This window comes from Oncorhynchus masou, chromosome 24 (genome assembly GCF_036934945.1).
Source record: "Oncorhynchus masou masou isolate Uvic2021 chromosome 24, UVic_Omas_1.1, whole genome shotgun sequence".
In the NCBI taxonomy this organism is placed as follows: Eukaryota; Metazoa; Chordata; class Actinopteri; order Salmoniformes; family Salmonidae; genus Oncorhynchus; species Oncorhynchus masou.
In genome coordinates this window covers 3,459,829-3,484,594 of record NC_088235.1, presented here as the reverse complement: position 1 = coordinate 3,484,594, position 24,766 = coordinate 3,459,829, and the positions used below count along the sequence as shown (strand labels likewise).

At 44.7% G+C, this 24,766-nt stretch overlaps 1 protein-coding gene across 1 annotated transcript in view; it reads left to right on the top strand.

The window, feature by feature from the left end:
- The window catches only part of LOC135513363 (EH domain-binding protein 1-like), a 97,729-nt gene extending 76,615 nt beyond the window's left edge, over window positions 1–21,114 (top strand). Inside the window, exons 5-6 of the mRNA XM_064936290.1 lie at window positions 18,959–19,073; window positions 19,334–21,114. Coding sequence (XP_064792362.1) covers window positions 18,959–19,073; window positions 19,334–19,424 — 206 coding nt within the window. The 3' untranslated portion in view covers window positions 19,425–21,114. The remainder of the gene's footprint in view (window positions 1–18,958; window positions 19,074–19,333) is intronic.
- Window positions 21,115–24,766: the final 3,652 nt, after the last annotated feature.

Genomic DNA, 24,766 nt, shown 5'->3' with positions numbered 1-24,766 from the left:
GTGGGACAAGCCAGACCATGGTCCGGGAGAGGTGGAGAGGTGGGACAAGGCAGACCATGGTCCTGGAGAGGTGGGACAAGCCAGACCATGGTCTTGGAGAGGTGGGACAAGGCAGACCATGGTCCTGGAGAGGTGGGACAAGCCAGACCATGGTCCTGGAGAGGTGGGACAAGCCAGACCATGGTCTTGGAGAGGTGGAGAGGTGGGACAAGGCAGACCATGGTCCTGGAGAGGTGGGACAAGGCAGACCATGGTCCTGGAGATGTGGGACAAGCCAGACCATGGTCCTGGAGAGGTGGGACAAGGCAGACCATGGTCCTGGAGAGGTGGAGAGGTGGGACTTATCAACTGGCCCTTTATTCTCCTCTCCACTCTCTCCAACCTCTCCACCCTCTTCTCTCCAACCTCTCCACCCTCTTCTCTCCAACCTCTCCACCCTCTTCTCTCCAACCTCTCCTCTCCACCCTCTTCTCTCCAACCTCTCCACCCTCTTCTCTCCACCCTCTCCACCCTCTTCTCTCCAACCTCTCCACCCTCTCCACCCTCTTCTCTCCAACCTCTCCTCTCCACTCTCTCCAGCCGCTCCTCTCCACTCTCTCCAGCCTCTCCTCTCCACCCTCTCCTCTCCACTCTCTCCAGCCTCTCCTCTCCACCCTCTCCTCTCCACTCTCTCCAATCTCTCCTCTCCACCCTCTCCACTCTCTCCACTCTCCTCTCCACTCTCTCCTCTCCAATCTCTCCTCCTGCCCTCTCTCCATTCCTCTCTCCTCTTCTCCTTCCTCGGGGATCTACTTAATATTCAACATGCTCTACCTTTCACAGGCCAGGCACAGATAGTTCTGCTAGAAAGATAGTGTGTGAGGGAAGAGAGTGTGTGTCCGCTGTTATTTGGTGGTTGGCCAGGTCCATTGAGTGATGGCTGGGCTGCGTGGCGTGGCGTGGCTTGCAGGTAATTGCTGATTTGGTTGGCCAGCCGATGACAGAGAGACTTGCAGAGATAGACACACACACACACACGCTCGCACACACACACACGTCCATGCCAGTCGATGACAGAGAGACGCTGGCACTGCAGTACTCAAACCAGTGAACGACACAGATATACACACTTGAATAGATATATGCACACACTCACACACACTCACACACACTCACACACTCACACACACTCTCACACACTCACACACACTCTCACACACTCACACACACTCTCACACACTCATACACACTCTCACACGCTCATGCTTATACATACCAGTCACACACACACACACACTCACACCCTCTCACATGATTAAAAGTGATACAGATAGCCAGCAGCGTATCCACTTATTCTGATGCCTCACAGCATAGTGGGGGAATGTGCTTCCATACCATCCAGTCTATGATCCATACTGTTATTGAGCTGTCAGTCTATGATCCATACTGTTGTTGAGCTGCCAGTCTATGATCCATACTGTTATTGAGCTGTCAGTCTATGATCCATACTGTTATTGAGCTGGCAGTCTATGATCCATACTGTTATTGAGCTGTCAGTCTACGATCCATACTGTTATTGAGCTGTCAGTCTATGATCCATACTGTTATTGAGCCGTGAGCTGTCAGTCTATGATCCATACTGTTATTGAGCTGTGAGCTGTCAGTCTATGATCCATACTGTTATTGAGCTGTGAGCTGTCAGTCTATGATCCATATTGTTATTGAGCCGTGAGCTGTCAGTCTATGATCCATACTGTTATTGAGCTGTCAGTCTATGATCCATACTGTTATTGAGCTGTCAGTCTATGATCCATACTGTTATTGAGCCGTCAGTCTATGATCCATACTGTTATTGAGCCGTGAGCTGTCAGTCTATGATCCATACTGTTATTGAACTGTCAGTCTATGATCCATACTGTTATTGAGCTGTCAGTCTATGATCCATACTGTTATTGAGCTGTCAGTCTATGATCCATACTGTTATTGAGCTGTCAGTCTATGATCCATACTGTTATTGAGCTGTCAGTCTATGATCCATACTGTTATTGAGCTGTCAGTCTATGATCCATACTGTTATTGAGCTGTCAGTCTATGATCCATACTGTTATTGAGCTGTCAGTCTATGATCCATACTGTTATTGAGCCGTCAGTCTATGATCCATACTGTTATTGAGCTGTCAGTCTATGATCCATACTGTTATTGAGCCGTCAGTCTATGATCCATACTGTTATTGAACTGTGAGCTGTCAGTCTATGATCCATACTGTTATTGAGCTGTCAGTCTATGATCCATACTGTTATTGAACTGTCAGTCTATGATCCATACTGTTATTGAGCTGTCAGTCTATGATCCATACTGTTATTGAGCTGTCAGTCTATGATCCATACTGTTATTGAGCCGTGAGCTGTCAGTCTATGATCCATACTGTTATTGAGCTGTCAGTCTATGATCCATACTGTTATTGAACTGTCAGTCTATGATCCATACTGTTATTGAGCTGTCAGTCTATGATCCATACTGTTATTGAGCTGTCAGTCTATGATCCATACTGATATTGAGCTGTCAGTCTATGATCCATACTGTTATTGAGCTGTCAGTCTATGATCCATACTGATATTGAGCTGTCAGTCTATGATCCATACTGTTATTGAACTGTCAGTCTATGATCCATACTGTTATTGAGCTGTCAGTCTATGATCCATACTGATATTGAGCTGTCAGTCTATGATCCATACTGTTATTGAGCCGTGAGCTGTCAGTCTATGATCCATACTGTTATTGAGCTGTCAGTCTATGATCCATACTGTTATTGAGCTGTCAGTCTATGATCCATACTGTTGTTGAGCTGTCAGTCTATGATCCATACTGTTATTGAACTGTCAGTCTATGATCCATACTGTTGTTGAGCTGTCAGTCTATGATCCATACTGTTGTTGAGCTGTCAGTCTATGATCTATACTGTTATTGAGCTGTCAGTCTATGATCCATACTGTTATTGAACTGTCAGTCTATGATCCATACTGTTGTTGAGCTGTCAGTCTATGATCCATACTGTTATTGAACTGTCAGTCTATGATCCATACTGTTATTGAGCTGTCAGTCTATGATCCATACTGTTATTGAGCTGTCAGTCTATGATCCATACTGTTATTGAGCCGTCAGTCTATGATCCATACTGTTATTGAGCCGTGAGCTGTCAGTCTATGATCCATACTGTTATTGAACTGTCAGTCTATGATCCATACTGTTATTGAGCTGTCAGTCTATGATCCATACTGTTATTGAGCTGTCAGTCTATGATCCATACTGTTATTGAGCTGTCAGTCTATGATCCATACTGTTATTGAGCTGTCAGTCTATGATCCATACTGTTATTGAGCTGTCAGTCTATGATCCATACTGTTATTGAGCTGTCAGTCTATGATCCATACTGTTATTGAGCTGTCAGTCTATGATCCATACTGTTATTGAGCTGTCAGTCTATGATCCATACTGTTATTGAGCTGTCAGTCTATGATCCATACTGTTATTGAGCCGTCAGTCTATGATCCATACTGTTATTGAGCTGTCAGTCTATGATCCATACTGTTATTGAGCCGTCAGTCTATGATCCATACTGTTATTGAACTGTGAGCTGTCAGTCTATGATCCATACTGTTATTGAGCTGTCAGTCTATGATCCATACTGTTATTGAACTGTCAGTCTATGATCCATACTGTTATTGAGCTGTCAGTCTATGATCCATACTGTTATTGAGCTGTCAGTCTATGATCCATACTGTTATTGAGCCGTGAGCTGTCAGTCTATGATCCATACTGTTATTGAGCTGTCAGTCTATGATCCATACTGTTATTGAACTGTCAGTCTATGATCCATACTGTTATTGAGCTGTCAGTCTATGATCCATACTGTTATTGAGCTGTCAGTCTATGATCCATACTGATATTGAGCTGTCAGTCTATGATCCATACTGTTATTGAGCTGTCAGTCTATGATCCATACTGATATTGAGCTGTCAGTCTATGATCCATACTGTTATTGAACTGTCAGTCTATGATCCATACTGTTATTGAGCTGTCAGTCTATGATCCATACTGATATTGAGCTGTCAGTCTATGATCCATACTGTTATTGAGCCATGAGCTGTCAGTCTATGATCCATACTGTTATTGAGCTGTCAGTCTATGATCCATACTGTTATTGAGCTGTCAGTCTATGATCCATACTGTTGTTGAGCTGTCAGTCTATGATCCATACTGTTATTGAACTGTCAGTCTATGATCCATACTGTTGTTGAGCTGTCAGTCTATGATCCATACTGTTGTTGAGCTGTCAGTCTATGATCTATACTGTTATTGAGCTGTCAGTCTATGATCCATACTGTTATTGAACTGTCAGTCTATGATCCATACTGTTGTTGAGCTGTCAGTCTATGATCCATACTGTTATTGAACTGTCAGTCTATGATCCATACTGTTATTGAGCTGTCAGTCTATGATCCATACTGTTATTGAGCTGTCAGTCTATGATCCATACTGTTATTGAGCCGTCAGTCTATGATCCATACTGTTATTGAGCCGTGAGCTGTCAGTCTATGATCCATACTGTTATTGAACTGTCAGTCTATGATCCATACTGTTATTGAGCTGTCAGTCTATGATCCATACTGTTATTGAGCTGTCAGTCTATGATCCATACTGTTATTGAGCTGTCAGTCTATGATCCATACTGTTATTGAGCTGTCAGTCTATGATCCATACTGTTATTGAGCTGTCAGTCTATGATCCATACTGTTATTGAGCTGTCAGTCTATGATCCATACTGTTATTGAGCTGTCAGTCTATGATCCATACTGTTATTGAGCTGTCAGTCTATGATCCATACTGTTATTGAGCCGTCAGTCTATGATCCATACTGTTATTGAGCTGTCAGTCTATGATCCATACTGTTATTGAGCCGTCAGTCTATGATCCATACTGTTATTGAACTGTGAGCTGTCAGTCTATGATCCATACTGTTATTGAGCTGTCAGTCTATGATCCATACTGTTATTGAACTGTCAGTCTATGATCCATACTGTTATTGAGCTGTCAGTCTATGATCCATACTGTTATTGAGCTGTCAGTCTATGATCCATACTGTTATTGAGCCGTGAGCTGTCAGTCTATGATCCATACTGTTATTGAGCTGTCAGTCTATGATCCATACTGTTATTGAACTGTCAGTCTATGATCCATACTGTTATTGAGCTGTCAGTCTATGATCCATACTGTTATTGAGCTGTCAGTCTATGATCCATACTGATATTGAGCTGTCAGTCTATGATCCATACTGTTATTGAGCTGTCAGTCTATGATCCATACTGATATTGAGCTGTCAGTCTATGATCCATACTGTTATTGAACTGTCAGTCTATGATCCATACTGTTATTGAGCTGTCAGTCTATGATCCATACTGATATTGAGCTGTCAATCTATGATCCATACTGTTATTGAGCCATGAGCTGTCAGTCTATGATCCATACTGTTATTGAGCTGTCAGTCTATGATCCATACTGTTATTGAGCTGTCAGTCTATGATCCATACTGTTGTTGAGCTGTCAGTCTATGATCCATACTGTTATTGAACTGTCAGTCTATGATCCATACTGTTGTTGAGCTGTCAGTCTATGATCCATACTGTTGTTGAGCTGTCAGTCTATGATCTATACTGTTATTGAGCTGTCAGTCTATGATCCATACTGTTATTGAACTGTCAGTCTATGATCCATACTGTTGTTGAGCTGTCAGTCTATGATCCATACTGTTATTGAACTGTCAGTCTATGATCCATACTGTTATTGAGCTGTCAGTCTATGATCCATACTGTTATTGAGCCGTGAGCTGTCAGTCTATGATCCATACTGTTATTGAGCTGTGAGCTGTCAGTCTATGATCCATACTGTTATTGAGCTGTGAGCTGTCAGTCTATGATCCATACTGTTATTGAACTGTCAGTCTATGATCCATACTGTTATTGAGCTGTCAGTCTATGATCCATACTGTTATTGAGCTGTGAGCTGTCAGTCTATGATCCATACTGTTATTGAGCTGTCAGTCTATGATCCATACTGTTATTGAGCTGTGAGCTGTCAGTCTATGATCCATACTGTTATTGAACTGTCAGTCTATGATCCATACTGTTATTGAGCTGTGAACTGTCAGTCTATGATCCATACTGTTATTGAGCTGTCAGTCTATGATCCATACTGTTATTGAGCTGTCAGTCTATGATCCATACTGTTATTGAGCTGTCAGTCTATGATCCATACTGTTATTGAGCTGTCAGTCTATGATCCATACTGTTATTGAGCTGTCAGTCTATGATCCATACTGTTATTGAGCTGTCAGTCTATGATCCATACTGTTATTGAGCTGTGAGCTGTCAGTGGTTGGTAGAATTGAAGATTTTATCAGGAAAAGAATGGAACCTAAAGATCAGGGGACTGGACCCTATCACAGAACACCTGGAGAAGGAGAGGGAGGAGGAGGAGAGGGAGGAGGAGGAGAAGGAGAGGGAGGGAGGAAGATAAGGAGAGGGAGGAGGAGGAGAAGGAGAGGGAGGGAGGAGAAGGAGAGGGAGGAGGAGGAGGAGAAGGAGAGGGAGGGAGGAGAAGGAGGAGGAGAAGGAGAGGGAGGAGAAGGAGAGGGAGGAGAAGGAGAGGGAGGAGGAGAAGGAGAGGGAGGGAGGAAAAGGAGAGGGAGGAGGAGAAGGAGAGAGGGAGGGAGGTATATAAAACAGACCCTGGTGTTTAAAGACAGGATAGATAGAGAGAACACCTAGAGGATGGAGGAAGGGGAGCGAGGGGAGCGGGAGAAAGAGGGGGAGGAGGAGAAGGAGAGGGAGGAGGAGGAGGAGAAGGAGAGAGAGAGGAGAGGGAGAAAGAGCAGGAGGAGGAGAAGGAGAGAGGGAGGTATATAAAACACACACTGGTGTTTAGACATGTAGGATGATAGAGGGGATCCTCCTTGTGTCTGCCTGGTCTTCTGCCAAGCTGTGAAAATACCATCTGTATACCAGGCTCTCAGCTCCCTCACACCAAACACACACACACACACACACACACACACACACCTTTAAACACACATACACATAATGGTACATACACACAAAAACCTGCTTACAGACACAGTCTTACGAACACCATCTGTAATCCACGGTCTCATCTCCTTGCAACCAAATTGATCTACTGTGCTCTCTTTATCTGTTTACTGTTTACACACACACTTACACACTCACACCACACACACACACCTTTCTCTCCCCTCTCCGTACACAGCGTGTGACGTGGCTCGGAGGCTGTGTGTTGTAAGTGTCTGCTCCTGGTCTCTGAAGAGATTTATGCAGAGCCACATCAGGTCCCACACTTTTCTTGTTACGGTTTGATATGATAAGCTTTTTTATATGTTGAAAATCAATATGTAATCCTATGCAGTAGTTTATCCCCCCTCCTCTGCAACTCTCACCATCTCTCTCCCTCCCTCCCCCTCTCTCTCCCTCTCTCTCACCATCTCCCCCTCACTCTCACCATCTCTCTCCCTCCCCCTCTCTCTCCCTCTCTCACACCATCTCTCTCCCTCCCCCTCTCTCTCCCTCTCTCACACCATCTCTCTCCCTCCCCCTCTCTCTCCCTCTCTCACACCATCTCTCTCCCTCCCTCTCCCTCTCTTTCACCATCTCCCCCTCACTCTCACCATCTCTCTCCCTCTCTCTCACCATCTCTCTCCCTCTCTCTCACCATCTACCCCTCTCTCTGATCATCTCCCTCTCTCACCATCTACCCCTCTCTCACCATCTCTCTCCCCCTCTCTCTCTCTCAACATCTACCCCTCTCTCCCTCTCTCTCTCCCTCCTCAAGCAGCTGTCCCCCTCTCTCTCCCTCCCCCTCTCTCCCTCTCTCACCATCTACCCCTCTCCCTAACTCTCCCTCTCTCTCGCTCCCCCTCCCTCTCCCTCTCTCCCCCTCCCCTCTTCTACTCCCCCCATGTGTAAATCTATTTGGGCTTTGTTTGCAGGTCTAAGGCCGCGGTGCTGTACCCCTGGATTCATTAAGTATAGTGTGTGTGTGTGTGTGTGTGTGTGTGTGTGTGTGTGTGTGTGTGTGTGTGTGTGTGTGTGTGTGTGTGTGTGTGTGTGTGTGTGTGTGTGTGTGTGGAATCCTGTCACATGGGCACCCTTTGATGATGTTGCTAACTCTTTCAGGATCGCTAGTTGACTGGAACTGGAGATAAGCTTGGGGTTGGGTGACAATGCACACACACACACACAGATGATAACACACACACACACACACACACAATGACACACACACACAAAAACATATAATGACACACACACACAAACACAATGACACACACACACAAAAACACATATTGACACACACACACACAGATAATGACACACAAACACAATGACACACACACACAGATAATGACACACAAACACAATGACACACACACACAGATAATGACACACAAACACAATGACACACACACACAGATAATGACACACACACACAAACACATAATGACACACATAGATAATGACACACAAACACAATGACACACACACACAAACACCTACTCTTACACACGCTTTGTATAGAATAGATATACTACTAGTGTTACAGCTAGTTAAGTAGCTGTAACTAGTCCTAGACAAGGTGCTGTCTATACAGATAGTCAAGCAGCTGTAACTAGTCCTAGACAAGGTGCTGTCTATACAGCTAGTCAAGCAGCTGTAACTAGTCCTAGACAAGGTGCTGTCTATACAGCTAGTCAAGCAGCTGTAACTAGTCCTAGACAAGGTGATGTCCATACCACTAGTCAAGCAGCTGTAACTAGTCCTAGACAAGGTGCGGTCTATACCACTAGTCAAGAGGCTGTAACTAGTCCTAGACAAGGTGCTGTCTATACAGCTAGTCAAGCAGCTCTAACTAGTCCTAGACAAGGTGCTGTCTATACCACTAGTCAAGCAGCTGTAACTAGTCCTAGACAAGGTGCTGTCTATACAGCTAGTCAAGCAGCTCTAACTAGTCCTAGACAAGGTGCTGTCTATACAGCTAGTCAAGCAGCTGTCACTAGTCCTAGACAAGGTGCTGTCTATACCACTAGTCAAGCAGCTGTGACTAGTCCTAGACAAGGTGCTGTCTATACCACTAGTCAGGCAGCTGTAACTAGTCCTAGACAAGGTGCTGTCTATACAGCTAGTCAAGCAGCTCTAACTAGTCCTAGACAAGGTGCTGTCTATACAGCTAGTCAAGCAGCTGTAACTAGTCCTAGACAAGGTGCTGTCTATACCACTAGTCAGGCAGCTGTAACTAGTCCTAGACAAGGTGCAGGTAAATTCACAGTAACTACAAATGTCCAAAATGACACCCTATTCCTTTCATAGTGCACTACCTTGGATTAGCGCCCTATGGGCAGGATTAGGGTTCCATTTGGGACTCAGCCTTTGTGTCCTGACTCCAGTTGGCCCCTGGCCAAAGCTCTCTCTTGGGGGCCATTCCACCGAACGACAGAACACAACTAAAGAGAGATCTGTGGAAGTAATAGACGTCTCCAGACATCACTCGTTGACTACTCTGTAAAATGTCTCTCACAGTTTTTATCAATCTGTGGATTAATCAATGCTAGTTTGTGTGTATGTGTGTGCTGGTAAATGTACAGGACATAGATTTTATGCCAAGAACACAAACATACTCACTCTCCCCCGTCCTGCTTTGAGAAAGGGGTCTTCGGAGCAGTTTGGGTCTCCTGAATAAATTGAGCATTGGAAGGGTGGGGGTCATGGGGATTTGAACCAGCGCATTCTTCTGTGTCTTGTGCAGATTCACATGGTTACCATTGAGAGGGTGAAACAGAAGAGAGAGAGAGAGAGGGTGAAACGAGAGAGAGAGGGTGAAACAGAAGAGAGAGAGAGGGTGAAACAGAAGAGAGAGAGAGGGTGAAACAGAAGAGAGAGAGGGTGAAACAGAAGAGAGAGAGGGTGAAACAGAAGAGAGAGAGAGAGAGAGAGAGAGAGAAGGTGAAACAGAAGAGAGAAAGAGGGTGAAACAGAAGAGAGAGAGAGAAACAGAAGAGAGAGAGAGAGGGTGAAACAGAAGAGCGAGAGAGGGTGAAACGATAGAGAGAGGGTGAAACGAGAGAGAGTGTGAAACAAGAGAGAGGGTGAAACGAGAGAGAGAGGGTGAAATAGAAGAGCGAAAGAGAGAGGGTGAAACAAGAGAGAGAGGGGTGAAACAGAGAGAGAGAGAGAGGTGAAACAAGAGAGAGGGGGGGTGAAACAAGAGAGAGAGGGTGAAACAAGAGAGAGAGAGGGTGAAACAAGAGAGAGAGAGGGTGAAACAGAGAGAGAGGTGAAACAGAGAGAGAGGGGTGAAACAGAGAGAGAGGGTGAAATGAGAGAGAGAGGGTGAAACAAGAGGGAGAGGGGGTGAGACAAGAGAGAGAGGGTGAAACAGAAGAGAGAGAGGGCGAAACAAGAGGGAGAGGGGGTGAAACGAGAGAGATGGTGAAACAAGAGAGAGAGGGTGAGACAAGAGAGAGAGGGTGAAACAGAAGAGAGAGAGGGCGAAACAAGAGAGAGAGGGAGGAGAGAGAGAGGATGAAACAGAAGAGCGAGAGAGGGTGAAACAGAAGAGAGAGAGGGTGAAACAAGAGGGAGAGGGGGTGAAACAAGAGAGAGATGGTGAAACAAGAGAGAGAGGGTGAGACAAGAGAGAGAGGGTGAAACAGAAGAGAGAGAGGGCGAAACGGGAGAGAGGGTGAAACAAGAGAGAGAGGGTGAAATGAGAGAGGATGAAACAGAAGAGCAAGAGAGGGTGAAACGAGAGCGAGAGAGTGTGAAACGAGAGCAAGAGAGTGTGAAACGAGAGAGGGAGAGGGTGAAACGAGAGAGGGAGAGGGTGAAACGAGAGAGGGAGAGGGTGAAACAAGAGAGGGAGAGGGTGAAACAAGAGAGGGAGAGGGTGAAACGAGAGAGGGAGAGGGTGAAACGAGAGAGGGAGAGGGTGAAACGAGAGAGGGAGAGGGTGAAACAAGAGAGGGAGAGGGTGAAACGAGAGAGGGAGAGGGTGAAACGAGAGAGGGAGAGGGTGAAACAAGAGAGGGAGAGGGTGAAACAAGAGAGGGAGAGGGTGAAACGAGAGAGGATGAAACAGAAGAGCAAGAGAGTGTGAAACGAGAGAGGGAGAGGGTGAAACGAGAGAGGGAGAGGGTGAAACGAGAGAGGGAGAGGGTGAAACAAGAGAGGGAGAGGGTGAAACAAGAGAGGGAGAGGGTGAAACAAGAGAGGGAGAGGGTGAAACAAGAGAGGGAGAGAGTGAAACGAGAGAGGATGAAACAGAAGAGCAAGAGAGTGTGAAACGAGAGAGGGAGAGGGTGAAACGAGAGAGGGAGAGGGTGAAACGAGAGAGGGAGAGGGTGAAACAAGAGAGGGAGAGGGTGAAACGAGAGCGAGAGAGTGTGAAACGAGAGCAAGAGAGTGTGAAACGAGAGAGGGAGAGGGTGAAACGAGAGAGGGAGAGGGTGAAACAAGAGAGGGAGAGGGTGAAACAAGAGAGGGAGAGGGTGAAACGAGAGAGGGAGAGGGTGAAACAAGAGAGGGAGAGGGTGAAACAAGAGAGGGAGAGGGTGAAACAAGAGAGGGAGAGGGTGAAACGAGAGAGAGGGGTGAAACAGAAGAGAGAGAGAGAGAAAGAGGGAGAGAGAGAGTGTGTGTGAACACTGGCTTTCTCTCACTCCTCCCTCTTTTGGGGTTGGAAGTAGGGAGGGGGAGGGGTACCTTCCATGAGTGGCTGCGGGGTGTTTTTTACCGCATGTTTCTGGTTACACTCACTCTCACTCACACTCACTCTCACTCACACTCACTCTCTTTCTCACTCACTCTCACTCTCACTCACACTCACTCTCACTCTCACTCACTCTCTTTCTCATACACACAAACTTTCTCTCGCACACATAGACACTCACCCCTGTTCTCTACCCTCTCGTTTGCGCGGCCATGTCTGTCATCGTCCCTCTATTGTTTACCTTTCTAATGAGGGGGGCGGGACCTACCACAGCTTTGATTGACAGCTCCATGCTTCCGCATCCCCCTGGCGGGTTATAACTTTGGCTTCTTGGGAAAAGAAGAGGGGAGGGGAAAGAGAGAGGGAGGGGAAAGAGAGAGGGAGGGGAAAGAGAGAAGGAGGGGAAAGAGGGAAGGATGGGAAAGAGAGAGGGAGGGGAAGAGAGAGATAGGGGAAAGAGAGAAGGAGGGGAAAGAGAGAAGGAGGGGAAAGAGAGAGGGAGGGGAAAGAGAGAAGGAGGGGAAAGAGAGAGGGAGGGGAAAGAGAGAGGGAGGGGAAAGAGAGAAGGAGGGGAAAGAGGGAAGGATGGGAAAGAGAGAGGGAGGGGAAGAGAGAGATAGGGGAAAGAGAGAAGGAGGGGAAAGAGAGAAGGAGGGGAAAGAGAGAAGGAGGGGAAAGAGAGAGGGAGGGGAAAGAGAGAAGGAGGGGAAAGAGAGAGGGAGGGGAAAGAGAGAAGGAGGGGAAAGAGAGAGGGAGGGGAAAGAGAGAAGGAGGGGAAAGAGAGAGGGAGGGGAAAGAGAGAGGGAGGGGAAAGAGAGAGGGAGGGGAAAGAGAGAAGGAGGGGAAAGAGAGAGGGAGGGGAAAGAGAGAGGGAGGGGAAGGGGGGAGGGGGGGAGGGAGGGAAAGAGGAAGGAGGGTAGGGAGGGAAGGAGGGAAGGAGGGAGGGAAAAGAGAGAGGGTGAAACAGAAGGGAGGGAGAGGGAGGGGAAAGAGGGAGATAGAGTAGGGGAGAGGAAAGAGGGAGGGGAAAGAGAGGGGGAGGGGAACGAGAGGCGGAGGGGGAGGGAGGGAGGGAGGGAGGGAGGGAGGGAGGGAGGGAGGGAGGAGGGAGGGAGGGAGGGAGGGAGGGAGATGGAAGTAGAAAAGAGAGAGAGAGCAGTTGAGAGGGGGGGACAGAAATGGAAGTAGAAAAGAGAGAGAGAGCAGTTGAGAGGGGGGGACAGAAAAGGAGGGATGTTTTTTGTTATACCTCCGTTTTGGATACTTTTCCCCTCTCTGGGCAGGCCTTTGTGCAGGGGAATTGTGGGATAGTGGAGGTATGGCAAATGAGGAATAACCTTTTCTATTTGTAATAAGTATATATTTGAAGCTGACAACTTTCCATCACATTGTGTGAGTTTAGTGAGTAGTCTTCTCCTTTTGACATTTCACTGGTCTTTAATTTAAACATCAAAACCATGTTTGGCATATTGGTATTAGTCCCTGGTAAACACTACTGACCAACCTCTCTGAAGAGGAGAGTAGTTTAGTGCCTGAGAGAGAGAAACGGTCAGAAGAAGAGAAAGAAAGAGAAACAGAGAGAGCGAGAGAGTAGTGGGTCAGATAATGGGACTGTGCTCATTTCGCTCTGTGGTCGACTTCAAAGAGTGGCTGGACCAATGAAGAGAGAGCAAGACCGTACAGGGGGACAAACACACTGGGCCCAGCATGGAGCGCACACCACACACACACACACCACACACACACAAACACTCACTCACACACATGACAGGCCGGTGCAACTTGACGAACCAGAGGGGAAATATATTTTTTCATAAAGCATGCAGCGCACTTATTTTAGTGACTGACATTTTCCAACATTCCTTTTCTTCTCAAATCAATAGGTGTTTAAATATGAATGGATGTAAAGGTGTTGAACCAGATGTGTCACATGACCCGCTGTAGAACTCTCTGACGACTAACTGTTAGAGGGCCAACACCGCCCACAACATTTCTACTGGCACATTTCACTCCAAGTGTTTGGCCCAAAAATGCAACTTTTTTGTGTGTTTTTTCCCCGGGCCGAACTGTGTGATTAATGGGACTGAAGTATAGGACCCTCCTCTTCTTCATTATGATTTAAAAGGCTAAACTGATCCTAGGTCAGCACTCCAACTCTGAGAAGCATGGTGAGATGAATATATCTACCCTGGTGTTGGGTATATCTGCAGATATGATGGGGTTAGGGGTTTGTATCTATCTACCCTGGTGTTGGGTATATCTGCAGATATGATGGGGTTAGGGGTTTGTATCTATCTACCCTGGTGTTGGGTATATGTGCAGATATGATGGGGTTAGGGGTTTGTATCTACCCTGGTGTTGGGTATATCTGCAGATATGATGGGGTTAGGGGTTTGTATCTATCTACCCTGGTGTTGGGTATATCTGCAGATATGATGGGGTTAGGGGTTTGTATCTATCTACCCTGGTGTTGGGTATATGTGCAGATATGATGGGGTTAGGGGTTTGTATCTACCCTGGTGTTGGGTATATCTGCAGATATGATGGGGTTAGGGGTTTGTATCTATCTACCCTGGTGTTGGGTATATCTGCAGATATGATGGGGTTAGGGGTTTGTATCTATCTACCCTGGTGTTGGGTATATCTGCAGATATGATGGGGTTAGGGGTTTGTATCTATCTACCCTGGTGTTGGGTATATGTGCAGATATGATGGGGTTAGGGGTTTGTATCTATCTACCCTGGTGTTGGGTATATCTGCAGATATGATGGGGTTAGGGGTTTGTATCTATCTACCCTGGTGTTGGGTATATCTGCAGATATGATGGGGTTAGGGGTTTGTATCTACCCTGGTGTTGGGTATATCTGCAGATATGATGGGGTTAGGGGTTTGTATCTATCTACCCTGGTGTTGGGTATATGTGCAGATATGATGGGGTTAGGGGTTTGTATCTATCTACCCTGGTGTTGGGTATATCTGCAGATATGATGGGGTTAGGGGTTTGTATCTATCTACCCTGGTGTTGGGTATATCTGCAGATATGATGGGGTTAGGGGTTTGTATCTATCTACCCTGGTGTTGGGTATATCTGCAGATATGATGGGGTTAGGGGTTTGTATCTATCTACCCTGGTGTTGGGTATATGTGCAGATATGATGGGGTTAGGGGTTTGTATCTATCTACCCTGGTGTTGGGTATATCTGCAGATATGATGGGGTTAGGGGTTTGTATCTATCTACCCTGGTGTTGGGTATATCTGCAGATATGATGGGGTTAGGGGTTTGTATCTACCCTGGTGTTGGGTATATCTGCAGATATGATGGGGTTAGGGGTTTGTATCTACCCTGGTGTTGGGTATATCTGCAGATATGATGGGGTTAGGGGTTTGTATCTACCCTGGTGTTGGGTATATGTGCAGATATGATGGGGTTAGGGGTTTGTATCTATCTACCCTGGTGTTGGGTATATCTGCAGATATGATGGGGTTAGGGGTTTGTATCTATCTACCCTGGTGTTGGGTATATCTGCAGATATGATGGGGTTAGGGGTTTGTATCTATCTACCCTGGTGTTGGGTATATCTGCAGATATGATGGGGTTAGGGGTTTGTATCTATCTACCCTGGTGTTGGGTATATCTGCAGATATGATGGGGTTAGGGGTTTGTATCTATCTACCCTGGTGTTGGGTATATCTGCAGATATGATGGGGTTTGGGGTTTGTATCTATCTACCCTGGTGTTGGGTATATCTGCAGATATGATGGGGTTAGGGGTTTGTATCTATCTACCCTGGTGTTGGGTATATCTGCAGATATGATGGGGTTAGGGGTTTGTATCTATCTACCCTGGTGTTGGGTATATCTGCAGATATGATGGGGTTAGGGGTTTGTATCTACCCTGGTGTTGGGTGGATCTGCAGATATGATGGGGTTAGGGGTTTGTATCTATCTACCCTGGTGTTGGGTATATCTGCAGATATGATGGGGTTAGGGGTTTGTATCTATCTACCCTGGTGTTGGGTATATCTGCAGATATGATGGGGTTAGGGGTTTGTATCTATCTACCCTGGTGTTGGGTATATCTGCAGATATGATGGGGTTAGGGGTTTGTATCTATCTACCCTGGTGTTGGGTATATCTGCAGATATGATGGGGTTAGGGGTTTGTATCTACCCTGGTGTTGGGTATATCTGCAGATATGATGGGGTTAGGGGTTTGTATCTATCTACCCTGGTGTTGGGTGAATCTGCAGATATGATGGGGTTAGGGGTTTGTATCTACCCTGGTGTTGGGTATATCTGCAGATATGATGGGGTTAGGGGTTTGTATCTACCCTGGTGTTGGGTATATCTGCAGATATGATGGGGTTAGGGGTTTGTATCTATCTACCCTGGTGTTGGGTATATCTGCAGATATGATGGGGTTAGGGGTTTGTATATATCTACCCTGGTGTTGGGTATATGTGCAGATATGATGGGGTTAGGGGTTTGTATCTATCTACCCTGGTGTTGGGTATATCTGCAGATATGATGGGGTTAGGGGTTTGTATCTACCCTGGTGTTGGGTGGATCTGAAGCCGGTGGTGCCAAGCACCAGGAAGGCGGATATCTGAGCCCCAGAGAGAGGGATCTCCCGTGGACACGGTTCCCCCAGGGGGAGGCAGGGAGAGGGGATTGGAACGGGGTCGCATCTGGCCCCTGTGGGCCCCTTCCTGGTTGGCCTGGGAGCTGCTAGCTAGGTGAACTGGAAGGAAGGAGTCAGGGAACCTGTGTGATTTATTCATTGTAGTTAGGCCTTTTGTTATTCTCTATTCGCTGTTGCTATTTGGACTTTTATTTAGACACTTGGAAATGTGAGAGAGACAGGAAGTTGAGACAGGAGTACTGTTGTGGTGGTGGTATCAGTAGTAGTAGTAGTAGTAGTAGTAGTAGTAGTAGTATCAGTAGTAGTATCAGTAGTAGTATCAGTAGTAGTAGTATCAGTGGTAGTATCAGTAGTAGTATCAGTAGTAGTAGTATCAGTGGTAGTAGTAGTAGTAGTAGTATCAGTATCAGTAGTAGTAGTATCAGTGGTAGTAGTAGTAGTAGTATCAGTAGTAGTAGTATCAGTGGTAGTAGTAGTAGTGGTGGTAGTAGTAGTAGTAGTAGTAGTATCAGTATCAGTAGTAGTAGTAGTAGTAGTAGTATCAGTAGTAGTATCAGTAGTAGTAGTAGTATCAGTGGTAGTAGTATCAGTGGTAGTATTAGTAGTATCAGTGGTTGTGGTAGTGGTATCAGTAGTAGTGATGGTGGTGGTAGTAGTAGTGGTATCAGTGGTTGTGGTAGTAGTAGTATCAGTAGTAGTAGCAGTGGTTGTGGTAGTAGTAGTATCAGTAGTAGTGGTAGTGATGGTGGTAGTATCAGTATTAGTGGTGGTGGTAGTAGTATCAGTAGTAATAGTGGTAGTAGTAGTAGTAGTGGTGGTGGTAGTAGTAGTAGTAGTGGTGGTGGTGGTGGTAGTAGTAGTGGTGGTGGTAGTAGTAGTAGTAGTAGTAGTAGTAGTAGTGGTGGTGGTAGTAGTAGTAGTGGTGGTGGTGGTGGTGGTAGTAGTAGTGGTGGTAGTAGTAGTAGTAGTGGTGGTGGTGGTAGTAGTATCAGTAGTAATAGTGGTAGTAGTATCAGTAGTAATAGTGGTAGTAGTAGTAGTAGTGGTGGTGGTAGTAGTAGTAGTAGTGGTGGTGGTGGTGGTAGTAGTAGTGGTGGTGGTAGTAGTAGTAGTAGTAGTAGTGGTGGTAGTAGTATTAGTGGTGGTGGTGGTGGTAGTAGTAGTGGTGGTGGTGGTGGTGGTGGTGGTGGTAGTAGTAGTAGTAGTGGTAGTGGTGGTAGTAGTGGTGGTGGTGGTGGTAGTAGTAGTGGTGGTGGTGGTGGTAGTAGTAGTAGTGGTGGTGGTGGTAGTAGTAGTAGTGGTGGTAGTAGTAGTGGTAGTGGTGGTAGTAGTATTAGTGGTGGTGGTGGTGGTAGTAGTAGTGGTGGTGGTGGTAGTAGTAGTAGTGGTGGTGGTGGTAGTAGTAGTGGTGGTGGTGGTAGTAGTAGTGGTAGTAGTAGTAGTAGTAGTAGTAGTAGTAGTAGTAGTAGTAGTAGTAGTGGTGGTGGTGGTGGTAGTATCAGTATTAGTGGTGGTAGTAGTAGTGGTGGTGGTAGTAGTAGTAGTGGTGGTGATGGTAGTATTAGTGGTGGTTGTGGTATCAGTATTAGTGGTGGTAGTAGTATCAGTATTAGTGGTGGTAGTAGTGGTAGTAGTGGTGGTGGTAGTAGTAGTAGTAGTAGTGGTGGTGGTGGTAGTAGTATCAGTAGTAATAGTGGTAGTAGTAGTAGTAGTGGTAGTGGTGGTAGTAGTATTAGTGGTGGTGGTGGTGGTAGTAGTAGTGGTGGTGGTGGTGGTGGTGGTGGTGGTAGTAGTGGTGGTGGTGGTAGTAGTAGTAGTAGTGGTAGTGGTGGTAGTAGTATTAGTGGTGGTGGTGGTGGTAGTAGTAGTGGTGGTGGTGGTGGTGGTGGTAGTAGTAGTAGTGGTGGTAGTAGTAGTGGTAGTGGTGGTAGTAGTATTAGTGGTGGTGGTGGTGGTAGTAGTAGTAGTGGTGGTGGTGGTAGTATCAGTATTAGTGGTGGTAGTAGTAGTGGTGGTGCTAGTAGTAGTAGTGGTGGTGATGGTAGTATTAGTGGTGGTTGTGGTATCAGTATTAGTGGTGGTGGTAGTATCAGTATTAGTGGTAGTAGTGGTGGTGGTGGTAGTATCAGTATTAGTGGTGGTGGTAGTAGTGGTGGTGGTAGTATCAGTATTAGTGGTGATAGTAGTGGTGGTGGTGGTAGTATCAGTAGTATTAGTGGTTGTAGTATCAATAGTAGTAGTCGTAGTATCAGTGGTTGTTGTAGTAGTGGTGGTGGTCGTAGTGGTAGTAGTATCAGTAGTAGTGGTGGTAGTAGTAGTATCAGTGGTAGTAGTATCAGTAGTAGTGGTGGTAGTAGTAGTATCAGTGGTAGTAGTATCAGTATTAGTGGTGGTAGTAGTAGTAGTATCAGTGGTGGTAGTAGTGGTAGATCAGTACTGTAGTAGTATTGTAGTAGTACTGTAGTAGTATTGTAGTAGGTGCTAATCTTCTCTCTCCTCTCCAGACTGGCAGAAGACAGAGGCTCAGAAGAGAAGAGAGCAGCTGCTGCTGGATGAACTGGTCATACTGGTCAACAAACGAGATGCGCTGGTCAGAGACCTCGATGCGCAGGAGAAACAGTACGTCTCACACACACAACCATAAAGAGAGACTGATATCAACCAATAGGGTGACATGCTGCAGGGGGTTAAAGGTCAAATCTGCTCTCCTGGTGTGCTGCCGCTCCATTCACAGGTGGCATGGCGACCGTTGCCATGGCACCCAGCCTCTGTGTACAGTCCTGTGTCTTGTGTCCCTCTACCTGTCTCCCTCCTGTATCATGTGACCTCCTGCTCTCTAACCCCTGACCTCTAACCTTTGACCTGGCTGTGTTCCGCAGGGCGGAGGAGGAAGATGAACACCTGGAGAGAACCCTCGAGCAGAACAAAGGCAAGATGGCCAAGAAGGAAGAGAAGTGTGTCCTTCAATGATTGTCATTTCGTTTCACACACACACACACACACACATATATATATAGTCTTCGTCCCAAATGACACCCTATATGTCCTATATATTACTTTGACCAGGGCAACATAGTGCACTATATAGGGAATAGAGTGCCTTTTGGGACACAGATACAGACTATAATATTTGTTTGATCGATACAAGAATTGTATTGTTATTATATTGACTATTATTATTGTAATTATTATTATTGATATACCATGATATTGACATATTGTTATTAATATACAATTTCTTGACATTATTATAATTATAATAATTGTTATATTGACATATTGTTATTAATATACCATTGTATTGACATTATTATAATTATTATTATTATTATATTGACTATTTGAGAAACCTGTATTTTAAGTTTATTTGAACCCTGAAATTTAAATCATGTTGTTTTTTTTGGGTCAATGGCTGTGATGGTTTTACTGCTAAACTAAAGGCTACATCCTAAATGCATCCCTATTCCATATAAAGGGCACTACTTTTGACCAGAGCCCCTCACTATATAGGAAACAGGGAGCCGTGTGGGAGGTGTCAAGGCTCTGTAAGGATGAGACCATGATGTCTTGAACCAGCTTTATACTGACATGGAAATGTGTCCTGCTTATACAACACACTAGATTGTTTTTATTTTGTTGTTGTTGCTTTATCAAGCAAGGTACTTGTATTTAATATACATATACATGATGGCATATACAGCCCAGTGAAACCCTACCACGGGAGGGATTGAATTTCATTCAGACACACACAGCCTTCTCTTGGCAGAATGTTTCAATGTTGAGGAGCTTGGAGACAGAGATTCCTTTATAGTGGTTTTGAGGTACAGCGCGAGTTGTTTTATTGGGGACGTTGGTGATGATAGCCAATGATATTATACTGATGTCTATTGTTTCAGTTGGACTTTAAAAACAAAAAAAATAGTATAATTCACGATATCAGTATTTTCAAGCTATGTTTATTACTTGACTGTGTGTAATGTTTTTAAAGGTAATATCTCAAGATGCAGTTCATAAACCGAAAAACTGTTATGATTTTTTTTTTTTTCGCTTGAATGCGGTTAACCAAACATTTCAGAAGAAGAGCTGGCTCGGTGATAAGGGGGGGGGATAAGGGGGAGGGACGGAGGAAGAGTAGAGGGGTAAGGAGCAGAGCTGAGGCGGGGGTCGTGTCCAACATTTTGTATATTTCATCACCGCTCTGACAACGGCATACAAAAAACTTTTTTTCCCGGATCAATTTCCGCAAGCAGTTGAAAGCAGAATAACTTTTATTTAATTGCCGTTTTATAGTTGGTAGTAGGAATTCTACGGGCTATACGTGTTATTAGTGAACCAGCAACACGACACAGCCATGTCATATTCTTACATTTCTTGCTTTTTAATCAAAAGGGCGTTTTGTTTATATTTATTGTACACATACTGAAGAAGAGATCATGTGTTGCTTTTATTTGTGCTTCGATCTCCTGGTTCCAACAATAGAAATGTAATTATCAGAAAGGGCATATAGCCCATCAGATCATTCTCGTAGTTATATTTCTATCGGTTCCACTACATCCGAATGCAGCTGCTTGTCTGAAACGTGTGAACATTTACCTGTGTGATTATTTATTCCACTGTCATAACACAAGTCTTCAATAAAGTCCGAAACTTTCATACTCCATTGCAGGTGTTTGGTGATGTGTTTTTGGAGCTCTGTGGAATAGACTAGGCTACTAGCTCTCTCGTACACAACTTTACCGGAGGCCTCTGAATATTGGCGGTCTCTGAAATATAATATTGAGTACTCTATTGGATCATGAGTGTTTGAGCAACAATTTAGGCCTATATTTGAATTGTTTTTTTTTGTGTGTGTTTTTTATATGTTTTCCTTGTAGCCTACAACTAATGAATAGTATTAGTATTGTTTATAATGTGACATTGTCTTCGTTTAATTTGTTACATCCTAGCTTCTGTGAAGTTTTAAATCGTTTTTAAATGTTGCATTAATTTCATTGTTTTGCAATATTCGAAATTTCTGAAATATTCCAACAACGAAGTAAGCCTAGTTAGGCCATAGTTGTTGACCATTTGCAAGTGGTAGGCTACATTTTCTAAATTAAAAGTAAATTATTTTTGTAAAAGTTTTTCAAATGCTAGTGTGCTTTTCGTTGAAATAGATCAACAGAAGTGTTTTAATGTCTAACTGTAGACACTGGCGAGCCGCGCGTTTAGCCACGCTTATTACATACAGCTCTGCTGAATTCCCCTGCGCTTTATGCATGTTTATAAATGACTATTTTCGTCCGGTTTTCTTTGAGCTCGATGCCGAGTAGCCTATATAGCCTTTTCCTCGGAGGAAGATTAGCCCAAATCACTTTGTACGGAGAACAGATGCTGTCCCGCTCTCCCTCGCCTGGTTTTGACGCAGTGGAAAAGGCAAGGGGGTTTGAGTTGAATTGGAGAGGCGCGGAGCTGGAGACCGTGTGGTGGTTTTGGAGCCATGGTCACAGGCAGCAACCACTCCCTCTCTCGCTCATCCATCCCCGATTAAATAAAGAAAATAGGTTTTGACAGCTGACCTCCTCCCTGGCCTTTCTAATACTTTCCAATTAATTTGCTGATCGGTTCCCTGCTTGGGACCGACTGTACATCCATACATATTACGTCCCCCAAGGCGCTTTGTTTCTAGGTAGTATTATACCGCAGTTATCACGGGTTGGCTATAATCTGTTGAATAAAGCTGCGCGCTGTAATGGCGGTCACAAACGATTACACCCCAGTCGGTGAAGGACATTTGTTTGTTGCCTTAACAAATCACAGAGCTTTGACGGAGGAAAAGGAGAGAGGTGGTGGTGGGGGGGGGGGGTAGATTGTAATAATGCATTACAGTGGTGGTGGTGGGGGGGGTTAGACTGTAATAATGCATTACAGTGCTGGTGGTGGGGGGGGGGGGGGTAGACTGTAATAATGCATTACAGTGGCAGCATGTGATGTAAATGATGTGGTGAAGGTCTAAAATAACGGGGTAATTATGTTGTAATTTATCTACTCCGGCTGTTTAAACACGCTTGGACTATTTATTTATAATATCATTCACGCTGTGTTTACTTATGTCAGAATTTTTGGTTCGGCTAAAGTCTCGTTTTATGATTATGAAATAGATGTTTGATTAGCTTTGATTTTGGCCTATCCGTTTATTTATTGAATTATGCTATAAAACAAATTGTATGTATTTCCTATTGAAAAGATGGAATAATAAACTTAAATGCAGAATATGGAACTTTAAATCGTTTAATTTTAAAGTAGGCGATTAGGCCTATATGAATTTGATTTATTTAGCAAAAAAAATAAACACTTGTCACCTTTCTCAATTTATAGCCAACTTGAAATGTGCGCTTTATGCTGCAGTTTATCCAGACTTTTAAAGTGTTCTCTTTATATGTTTGTAATTTTCTAAAAGTCTCGATAAAAGACTAATCAGTCCAGATGATTGAATAGGATACCTCGTATTATTCGGAAAGATTTCGATGTGTAATTTTCCAACAACTCAAAGGAATACTTTCTTACCTGTGTGTGTACCATGCATGGTCGCCTTATGATCCTAAATTAGCCAAGCAGACGATAAAAATACCTATAGTTTTATATATATATATAATATATACATTTTACAGCTAATATAAAGGAACGTCTGAAACGCGCATCATAAACAGCATCTTTTGGAGCTCTGCAGCCGCGTGGTGTAGAATCCTCGTTGTGCGGTGCGAGCGGTATGTCTCCAGAGTATTGTGGCTCGTGGAGGCTTTGAAGTCTGTGGCCTCACCTCGCAGGTGCTGGGAACTGCTCGGCCAGTCTGAATTATACCTTCCTGCGTCGAAAAATGTACCAAGGGACCCATGTAGCCCACCGTTCCCCTCTCGAGCTGGGTTCTTACAATATCGTATTTTATGCTTCATCGTTTTAACAAGCTCCGACAACATCCGCGAGCCCTTCTCTCCCTCTTCCAATCCGCCGGCTAAAGGGACAAAACTTTTTCCCCTCCTCTCCTCTCCTCACACTCGCTTCCTAATCCTAGGCTTTACGAGAGCTCAGCATTAAGAAAATTCGACAGCAATTTGGGATTAGACAAAATACTCTTATTACAAAAGGTTGGTGCAACTTGATAACTTGATACTTGTTCGGGGTTTATCACAGTCTCAACCAACATCAGGAGGAAAAACAAGAAAATCTGGCCTCAAATTTTCATGCAGAATTTAAGAATTACACGTATCTTTTGTGTTTGGATTGAGTACTATATATATATATATATTTTTTTTTTTTTTTTGCATAATGATTTCACTCGTGGGAATGAAATCGTCCTCGTGGTTTGTTTGAGTGGGTAATGGAATTTAGTCCGGGCTGGGCTGGACCGATGGTCAAGGCCTGGGCCTTCTCTCTCTCAATTCAATTTCTCTCGCTCTGCCTCTCGAGTTGTAATAACACCAGGGCCTATAGAGGCCACGGCATCACTATGCGTCTATATAGACTTTCACACACAACTCAACAAATAACTTTCTTCCTCCTTTTCGTTTCCCGTCCACAGTAGCGTCTTTCTTTTCAAGTGTCGATGACTTTTTTTAAGCTATAGAAGGGGAACCGAAAGGCTGTCTGATTGAATGGTCCTATATAGTACACATGTCATGTCGTTCCTACAGGCCACCGTCACTTGCTTTGAACATTTGCTCGCTTTCAGCTCGCACCTCAAAATGAGTTGATTTTGTGAGATCAACAAAAGAGGCCGAGCGAGTTCTTATTAACGTCCAGCGAGCATCTCCTCCTCGCGACCCTTTGAGAAACGGTTATGGCAACAGTGCACCCCCCATGATATTCTGTTACGAGTATTTTGTTGAGGGCATTTCTTTACGAGGGGGGTTGCAAAGGGAGATTTAGCAATTATTGGATTTGATTCCGTGGCTCGAGAATGGATCCCGTCTTCTTCTTTTTATGTGTGCTGAATGCATTTCTTTTTTCCTGGATCGGTAGAGTTTTCCTTGGTTTTCTTGTCTGTGAGTTGAAGGTCTATCCCTATTAAACTTAACGCCGACCATTCTGAAATGTAATTCTAAGTGGGGGATTAGAACTAATTCATATTCATGAGCTGGAGGTCACAATAAAAATGAAAATGGATCAATTTAACTTTTTCCCCTTTTATTTACGTCACATTCTCTCTTTTGAAAGACATTCCTCAAATGTATTGAATGGAATATGTTTTTTTCAAAGGCTAATTTATACGTGCTTTCTCATCGACCGATTCTCTTAAGAGAAATGGGTTATATGTTGTTGGTCAACTAACCACG